The sequence below is a fragment of the Carlito syrichta genome, unplaced genomic scaffold, assembly GCF_000164805.1.
Source record: "Carlito syrichta isolate Samal-C Ts95f unplaced genomic scaffold, Tarsius_syrichta-2.0.1 Scaffold170277, whole genome shotgun sequence".
NCBI lineage: Eukaryota > Metazoa > Chordata > Mammalia > Primates > Tarsiidae > Carlito > Carlito syrichta.
In genome coordinates, this window is record NW_007114373.1 from 150,947 (window position 1) to 160,599 (window position 9,653).

At 57.5% G+C, this 9,653-nt stretch overlaps 1 protein-coding gene across 1 annotated transcript in view; it reads right to left on the reverse strand.

Moving 5' to 3' along the window:
• Nucleotides 1-9,577, reverse strand: part of GLI4 (GLI family zinc finger 4) — a 10,357-nt gene extending 780 nt beyond the window's left edge. Inside the window, 5 exon segments of the mRNA XM_021709279.1 lie at nt 1-2; nt 4-172; nt 1,503-1,601; nt 7,935-8,096; nt 9,556-9,577. The exon segment at nt 1-2 is cut by the window's left edge and continues 780 nt beyond it. Coding sequence (XP_021564954.1) covers nt 1-2; nt 4-172; nt 1,503-1,601; nt 7,935-8,058 — 394 coding nt within the window. The 5' untranslated portion in view covers nt 8,059-8,096; nt 9,556-9,577.
• Between the last annotated feature and the right edge of the window lie 76 nt (nt 9,578-9,653).

Below are 9,653 nucleotides of genomic sequence, written 5' to 3' on the forward strand. Positions count from 1 at the left end.
TGGCCTGCCGGCCGCTCTAAGCTGTACTCCTGCCCGAAGCTGGCCCCACACCTGGCTCTTCGGGGAAGGCTCCTCAGGAGGCTTCGCAGCGCCCCTCCATCCTGACACATCCCGTCTTCAGGGACGTGCGGGCGGGGAGAGGCTGGAGCCTGCTCGGGCTCTGACTCGGAGTCTGAAATGAGAAACGGCCCAGGCAGGTAGTACCCGTCCGTGTATCCGTCCACCTGCCGAGGACTGGGGCCAGGGTAAGAGCAGAACTGGGTAGGGGAAGCCTGACCCGGGAGGCTAGAGGGGGAGCAGGGTGCCAACCAGACGGGAGAGACCAGGCAAGGGCTGGGAGTGTTTAGCCCCTAGAGGATTGTCATAGACAGGGGCCGGGAACGCTGCAGGAAGAGCTGCTGGGACCACCCAGTCATTTCTGTGGTCATGCCTTGAATGAAGCCTTACAGCAGCTAAGCAGGGCGAACAAGACCTGTGACATGCCCACAGCAGAAGGAAGTGCCAGTCGACACTAAGTGTTGGCAAGGATCTGGAACTTGGGGAGCTCTGAAAAGTGGTCCTTTGGCCGAGAGGCTGGGGAGGGAGAGTGGCTCCACCCCACGGGGAATAAATGACACACCACTGCTCTGGGCCACAAGTGGGGCTCAGAGAGAAGTGAAGCCACCCCACTCCAGAGGGCATGCTGTGGGGCTGCCCAGACCCAGCGGGAACGCTGGTAGGAGCTTGAGGCCCTTGCCCGAGGTTGGGGTATAAAGATGGGCCCATCTCCACGCCAGAGCTCCTCCTGGGGCTGGCCCAGCTCTCCTGCCTACCCCAAGGATCTCCTCAACATAAATCTCTGCCAAAGGGTCTACTTCCCAGGGACCTGATCGCAGATGCCTGCCCCAGGTGTGAGAGCTCAGTGCCATTAAATCCAGCTGGCACCAACCACTGACATCACCAAGTACTGACCATTTGGTGGGCTGGAGATCTCAAGGAGGCATCTCCTAGGGGAGATGGAAGGGACCAGAATTAACACAGTCCCAGCTAGGCTGGTGAGGGGGGTTGGAGATGAGGATACACGCTTGATCTAAGGGTCACAGGGAGGGTGGGGAAGGGACCCTGGCTCCTGGTCTAGGGGGACAGGAGTACCCTGAGTCAGAGACTCCAATCCCAGGCCGGCAGAGGTGAGGGAGATAAGTTCCCACTGTGCTGTGTCTAGGTGGGCCCCACAGCAGTCCACACGGGGCCACAGAGGTCTGGGATCTACAGGAGGGGTCTGAACTGCAGACACAGCTTCAGAGATGTCAGTGATAGAACTGGGACTAGAATGGGGGAGGGGGCTCAGGAGGCAGAATGAGCTGATGCCAGGAATGAGGAGCCCCAGGGAGGGGGTGGTCCCAGCATTGGGGTGCCTACAGCAGTGGTCATTGCACAGAGCCTGGCACATGCAAGGAGCTCCGGCCCCCCAGTAGTCCCCAGGAGCAGCCCAAGGCTGCTTGGGGTGGATTCTGCTCACTCACCGGGCCAGAAGGTGTCTCTGCCGATCTCGACTTCTTCTATGTCATGAAGATCCAGGTCGGATGGCTGGGAGAGCACCTCGGGACTGGAGCTGGGGGATCCTGGGGGGCAGGGAGGCTAAGGCTCACTGCCCAGCCTCCAGAGTGCTGCCTCCCCCTCCTCTCTAGAACCAGCCCAGAGCTACCTCTTGTGGGCAGGTTGCTTCGTGTCCCTGGGCTGTGTGCCAAGCACACGTTGCTCTCCCTATCACTCCCAAACAGTAGGCTGGCCCACGCTGGCACCACTACTTGCAGCTTCCCTGGCCAGGAATGCTCTTTATCTTCCTTCCTAGCTTGGCTTGAGAGCCCCCTCCTCCAGGAAGCCTCCCTGAGGGCCCAGCTTTGGGAGCCCATCCCCCTTCAGCTAAGTAAGCAGAGACAACCCCATGGCAGTTTTGGAGTGACTCTCTTGTTCACCCCACGTAGCTCTGGCCTGATCTCCTTTCCACTGCCATCACTCACGCTGCCCTGGATGGGCTCCAGGTACCAGGCCCTGTTGCTCCCTATCACAGGGAACTCTCATCTGGTGCCTCGTAAAGCCCTCCTCCCTCTGCCTGAGGCCTTTACTGTCCTCACCCCTGGGCTCCCCACTGTCCCAACCAGCACACAGAGCAGGTGGGACCAGCCATTTCCAGTGTGCCCCCACACCTCAGCTCCCTCCTGCTGACCAAGTCAATGCTGAGGTCCACTGTGGGGTTGGTGCTGGCACCTTGGGGCTGTGGAGGGGGCCTCCCTCCTGAGTCTTCCTCAGAGCAGAGATGGAGGAATAGGATGGGCCCATGGGTCAGCTCATTACCCCAGGGACACTCCAGGCTCAGGTGCCCATGGCCAGGATGGTGCAGGAGTCTCCGAGATCTTCGCCCAGCACTGTGTATACTTGAGACTGGGAGGCATATAAATGTAATGTTTAAGCATGACCACAGGAGGGGAGACAGAGGTGCACTGCTTGTGAGGCGAGGCCTTTGGTGTCCCCAGGAGGGCCCTGCTCCCAGGCTCTGCTGCCTGAGGCTGCCCCAGACCAGCTGTCAGCTGTCCTCACTCTGGAGGGGCTCCAGGCCCCATGGGAAGAGAGGTGTCTGATCTGTTTCCTCAGTGTTCCTCAATCCATGGCTACAGCACAGAGGGTGGCTCAGGGTTGTGAGCCTGAAGGCAGGCACTTCCCTGGCCATGCCAGGCTGAGTCTGGGTGCCCCCAGTGCTCAGTGGTGCCAAGGGAGAGATGAGCACAGAAAGCCAAGGTGCTGGGGTGGGCAGGAGCTCCAGACCCCCACCCCGCTTATAACACAGTGCCTGACCGTGAGTTTTTCGTGGGCTCTCCAACTTCAAGAAGGTGCTGCCCTGGTCATGCAACCTCCAAGAGGTGGAGTCACCGGCCTGGCTTGTGAAGGGCCAAGGTCCATGCCAGCCACTCATTCACCCAACACACCCACCCACCTTTCACAACAGCCCCCTTTGGAGTCCCTCCAGGTTGAGGAACGAGAGGAGGCCGGACACAGGCAGTTCCATTCTGGAGAGCTGTGAAGTGCTGGGAAACGGAAGAGGGGAGTGCAGCCATGGGGCACCCCTTTCCTGAAGCAGGGTATGTGTGTATGAGGGGTTCTAAACCAAAAGCCATCTCTGAGCCTTTCAGATACCCTCCTCAATGTGGGGGCAGGCCTGGGAGTGCCCTAGCCTCTCTGGGTTGTGACTCTCAGCCCCAGCTCATGGTCACCATGTTGCCATTCTCTGGCAGCCAGGAGAGCTAGCTTGTTCCACAGTGGCCAAAAGTAGGGCAGGCTTCCCTTGATGTACTCCTGTGGAGGACTGTGAGAGTGGGCTTCCCAAGTCACCTCTTGGGCACACGCATGCCCTCCAACCTGAGCTGCTTGGGAGCCTGTGCCAGTTGGAGGCAACTTCACCACCCTTGTCCCAGACTGTGATGGCACTGGAGGGAACCTGGCAGAACTTTGAGAAAGAAAGCGGGTCCCAGACCCTGACATTGTTCCTGGGACTGCACCTCAATATGGACAGGCAGGATGTCCCACAGGCTGTTATTTTAAGAGACAGTGACAGCCAGGTGTAGTGGCTCATGCCTGTGATCCCAGCACTTTGGGAGGCAGAGGCGAGAGGACTGCCTGAGCCCATGGGTTTGAGACCAGCCTGGGCAACTCGACAAGACCTCGTCTCTACAAAAGAAAAAAAAAATTAGCTAGGCATGGTGGCACATGCCTGTAGTTCCAGCTACTTGGAAGGCTGAGGTAGAAGAATCACCTGAGCCCAGCAGGTCCAGGCTGTGGTGGCCGTGAGTGTGTCACAGGACTCCAGCCTGGGAGACAGAGTGAGACTCCGACTCAAAATAAATAAATAAATAAATAGGCACAGTGACAGCAACACAACCCAGGGCACAAAGCCCACCAAAACCACTGCCACCTGTTGGGGTGTTTGAAGACACCCTTGGAATTAAATGACACCAGACAGCATGTGAAGTCTCTACCTTGCTTCAGAATGGATTTGAACAGGCACAAGCTGACTCAGGACAGCTTCCCCAGATCCTGGAGTCTTCCCCATTCAGGCAGGACAAAGCATCTCTAAACCCTTCTCCAGGGGAAGATGAGGGTCATCCTAAGGTCAGGTGTGGTCGGCACACAGCATGGGTCACTGTCACTCCACTGCCTAATCTCTGGCACCTGCCCAGCCCCCTGGCCATTTCTGCAGAGCTCAATCTACCACCACATCTGCTGGCTGCTGGGCCTGGTTTCCACTAGGTATACACACTGCTCCCCACCCTCTTGGTTCTGTCCGGAAGTGCCCCACCTCGGTTGTCACTGACCTCCTCGCCTGGTGAGTACGTTCCCATGGTGGTGCTCCTCACCATGCTGGGACACAGGGACAGTGCTGTCTAAACTGGAGAAACACCAGGGCTGCCCACCTGCTGGGGACTGGTCTTCCAGGTAGAGGGCAAGGAGTTTGTGCATGTCCAGGGACCGGGAAGGAGGTGAGCACTTTCCTGGCTGGAAGAGGCTTCCCTTATGTGTAAAATGGCACAGTAAGTGTGTGCCTAGGTCTGGGTGAGGAAGAGGAATGAGCTGGAGGGTGGGGAATGGCCAGTGGGCACCTGGAGTCTAGGTCTCAGGAGCCAGGGCCAGGCACTCCGTCTGGAAAGATGTCATGTTCCAATCGCAGGGCAGCATGCCTGCCCACAGGCCCCTTCCCACCAGCCTAGGCACTCAGTAACCGCCCTCCCCTTTCCAGGGCTGCAAGGGGCTTCAAAGGTCCCAGATCTCTCCTCCATCACTTCCTCTTGCCCACAAACTATCCCCTGCAGAACTCCTGACCAAACCATTCAGAATTCACTCTAGCAGTGTTGGCTCTAGTGGGCATAGCCTTGAGGTGTAACACAGTCCTTAGGACCTGTGTCAGGCCCTAAGCACTCCCAAGCCCTGCCCCAGCTCCTGATCTGCATCTCTGTGGAGACCAGGGGTCCTGGGAGAAGAGGGACCCTGCCCTGTCCCTGCCTATACCCCACCAGTCTGGCCTCCCTGCTCTGAGAGGCTTGGGCCAGGCCAGGCTGTGTCCTCAGACCCTTTGCCACAAGACCCCTGCTTCATGCCTAAAGGGACCATTAGAGCAATCCCCTTTGCTATGCTTTTTTTTTTTTTTTTTTTTTTTTTGAGTTGGAGTCTCACTCTGTTGCCCAGGCTGGAGTGCATGGCATACTCATGACCACTGCAGCTCGACCTGCTGGACTCAGGCGATCCTTCCGCCTCAGCCTTCCAACAAGCTGGAACTACAGGTACACAATACCACATCCGGCTTAATTTTTGTTGCAGAGACAGGTCTCACCAAGTTGCCCAGACTGGTCTCAAACCCCTGAGCTCAGATAATCCTCTCACCTTGGCCTCCCAGTCTTTGCTGTTTCTTGTGCCCTTCACTCCCCTCCTGGACAAACCATTCCTCCTAAGGACTTACTCTGTTTTCCGATGCCTTGTAGCCAGGTTTCCAGCTGGAGAGGCTCTTGAAATCATGCATGTGGGGTAGGCAAGAGACTCAGGCATCTGGAGTAGGTCCCTGGAACTTCTTTCTGGCCCACTTCAGACTCCTGACTCCGGTCTGGGAGTCAGGAGGCCAGGGCTCTGAGAAGTCCTTGGTTTGGCTCCTAACTGGCAGGAGGGCCCTGGACAGGTTCCAGAAATGCTGAGGTCTCCCTAGCTAAGGAATCTGTGGGCCCCAGAGCATTCCTGAGGAACCTGCCAGTGAAGGAAACAAGCTTGAGACTCTGCAAGGTGGCTCCTGCCTTTACTGGCTGCTTGGAAGTTGAGACAGGAGCCAAGGTCATTTCTGTCTGTCTGCCCTAGTTCTTTATGCTGGGCTAATCTGAGTGAGGCAGGGATGAAAGCCATGCCCTCACTCTGGCTGCTTCCAGGCCTTACTAGGCTCCACCATGCCTTAGCCACAACCTTCTCCACCAGCAGCCAGACCTCAGCCTAGTCCCCAACTCTGACCTTCATGGCACCTCCTCCTAAGCTCCCTGTTGCCCAGGAGAGCTTGCCCTATGGCCCTGGCCCTGACCCCACTGCCATCCCTATTTCTCTATGGCTAACCTTGTTTGTTCTTCCTGCATACAGCTTCTGTCACAGCACAGAGAGGGCAGAAGCTACTAGTGTAGCTCACACTCCCTTCCACGGGGCAACCCCCCTGGGGATTTTAGGGCACTTGGACCTGGCTGGAGTATCCAGGAGGCACACACAGGACTGGCTTCCAGATCTGTGGATCAAGAGACCTAAGTCTGGTCTTCCAGGGTCTGGGCTGCCCATGGCTAGGAGAAATAGGGACAGGGGAAGCCCAACTCTGCACCACTCAGGGGACTGAGCTCAGTCCCCAGGCTCTGCCCTCCACCCTAGACACCAGGCTTCTCATCCTGCAGAACCAGGCCAGCAGCTTCTCCTCACCCCGCATTCCGTGCTGCCCCATGATGATCTGCTGGTCTGCCCACCTCCCCCAAAGACAGGTTGCCTCAGAAGGAAACATGTTTCACTGGGCCCTGCGGGGAGGCCAAGAGTGTGGGCCTGAGTCAGACCGATGAGGAATGAATTCTGCTGACCTCATCTTTGGGCTTCTATGTTCCCACTGGTAACAGGAAAGGAAGGCCTCCCTCACCTGGCCATTGTAAGGATGACATGAGAGAGGAAATGGAAATTCTGACTGAATAAGGGGTGGGAGAGCATAGCCCCTGGGGGAATTGCCTGGGGGCCCTGGGAAAGCCCACAGACCATCAGAAAGCAGCAGCTGGTGGTAGAAGTTGCTCTATGCAGGCAGCCAAGACCTGAAACAGAGTGTGCTGCCGAGATCTGAGTTCCTTTCAGGCAGCCCCTGGTCTGCCCACCATGAGCTCGGCAAGTTGCTAGCAGGCACTCCTTCCCAGAATTTTTGTGGGAATGGACAGTGGGGAGGGGTCTTGGAGCCAGGCAGCAGGAAGGGCATGGCTAGGGTCTCCTGTTCCTAAAATGAATACAACCCATTATTGCCTAGCTGTGTGTAACCTCTCTGTCCTCATCTGTGAGTGCCCCTCTGAGAAGGCTGTCACTGGGTTTCAATGTAATGATCCACAGTGACACTGAGACCCATAAGAGTGAGAACTCTGGGCACAGGGTACGCCTCCCTTTCTGGCACTGGTTCTCCAGGCTTACCCTACATGGGCCCTTATTCCTGTTGTCACCAGTTCATGTGATGGGTCAGGACCTGGCCCACACCGGTGTCCTGGCTGTGAGGACAGTGAGGCCAGGCCTCCTGTATGACATGCAGCAGAGACAAAAACCTCAGGACTCCTTGGCCTCTGAGAGAAGGTGGGGCCCAGGGGCACCACAGGGCTGAAACTCCCCTCACACCTCAACCCCTTGATTCTGCCAGGTGACCAGTGAGGCCACACCATCAGGGTTGGAGCTAGGCTGGTGGCTCTGTCCCTGCAGGTCCCTAGGGACCACATTCAAACCAGTCTGGTAAGAACTCTGGACACTCTATTTTCCTGTTATAAGAACCAAGACTCAGAGGGAGATGAGTTGCTCCTGGCCACATTGGCCCCAGATTTTGAGACCACTTTTCTTTCCACACCTTCAACCCAGGAAAGAAACAAGAGTCCCAGGGAACTGTTCCCTAGACAGCCAGAGGTTGGGCTTGGCTCCCAGCCTCAACCATTGCTGCCAGAGTCCCACCCTCACCCAGAATCACCACACCCAGAATCAAGTCCCCAGCCCTGCCTGGCCTGAGGGTACAGTAGCCTCAGCACTCTAATGAGCAGCACAAGTATCTGGTGGCATCTCTCAGTTTGCCAGGGTGGGGGTCAGAGTGGAGGGCTCCATGGTGGTGGAAATGGGACAGAGGATATGGGGTCAGAGGGAGCACAGCAGGCTGGGGTGAGTACCATGTTGATGCCCATGGAGGTGAAGCTGTGCCTCGTGGTGCTGGGCTCCAGGAGTCCCTGGTGATGAGAGACTGACAGGGGACGGGACAGGAGGAGACTCCAGAATGTCCCCTAGGGCTGCCATCTTCCCCGAGGCCTGCTGAAGTTGTGCACACCTGGGACCTGGGGAAAATGAAAACTATGACAGATAAGAGGGGTGGAGGAATGTGGGCGGGGCAGGGGGCAACATGCTGACTCCTCAGGTGAGATAGAGGGTTATCCACTCAGGGAGGAGCAAGGATGAAAGTCGAACCCGTGGGGACATGCAGGCCTGAGGTACGACACGATCTGAGGATCTGGCATGTTTATTCAGAAAGGAATGCTTATGAAGTGGCTCCCACCTGAAGAGCAAGCAGACCTGCAGGACTGAACCAAAGCTCTCATCCCACCAAAGGATCTGGAATGTTTTTCAACCCTTGGCCTCACCCACACAGAAAAGCATGCTAGTTCTTCCAGAAAAACCTCAGCTGGGGGCTGCTGACCCCTTGGAAGGGCAAAAAAACAGAACCAGACTGGAATCCTCTAACTCTGGCCCTGCTCACAGCACTCTGAAACTCATTCGCGGGATCAAAGATACTTTTCCTTAATTCGGCAAGAATGTCTCGAGTCCAGTGTGAGAAGTGATTTTTCCTTCATATTGTGACAGAGTGGGAACTCCTCATTTGGGATAGGGAGTGAACAAGGGAGCAGAGGAAGAAAGAACAAAAGTTAATGTATACTCAGTAATGGCAGCAGAAAGTACCTGCTTCAAGGAAGTGGGACAGGCAGCCCCACCAGTGCCACAGCCTTCTGGGCCGGCCAGCCTCCATATCCTAACGATGGGAGGGGATCAGGTAGCTGGGCAAATGAACACAAGGTAAGGGCTGCACACGTGACAGTGAGTGCGGTCCTCCACCCCTCAAATCACATCTCAAGTTACTTAACTTACTCAAGTAAGTTAACTTACTAGGGTCTCATCTGAAAAAAGGTCCGCTTGGTGACCCCAACCCTGGCTTGGCCCCCAGGTCTGAGCAGAGGCAGCTGTCACAGGGTGGAAGCCCCTACCCATAGAGATGAGTTCCACGCCCACACTACTAAACAGGCTGAAGCGGGAGGGGGCACACTGCCACTAACCCAAGGGCAAACATTCCCCTGCCCCATCTTTTCCCAGCCCCGTAGGAAAGGACTCTATCACTGGGAGCTTAGCGCAGAGCGCATGGCTTGGTCGGGCTGGGGTCGGCGGCTCCACACTGCGAGCCTCAGTTTACCACTTGCAGAGTGGGGATGATGACAGCTCCCGTCACCGAGAGCCGGGCGCGTGAGCAAAGCGCCTGCAAGCGGACACCTGCGATCGCCAGGGGTCGGTGCGCCAACGGCTGCTGAGTGCGGCATTCCGCTGCTGCCCCGGGACCCCGAGGAGCTCACCCTCGCCCCTAGGCCCGACCCGAGGCCAAGGTCACAGTGAGGGGTGGCTGCAGGGGCAGCGCGGGCCGGTCGGTCGGGGCCACACCGTGGGGGACGGCGCATGAGCGTGGACCGGGCTGGTCCTGGGAGCCCAAAGCCGCCGCCGCCGCCGCCTCCGCCGCCGCCCGCGCCCACTCACCTTCCGAGCGGTAGGAGGCTGCCGCGCGCCGACCGGAAGTGCGTCCGCCCCCGCCCCGCCCTCGCTTAAGCGCACTTCCGGGACGTTCTGGGCGCCCG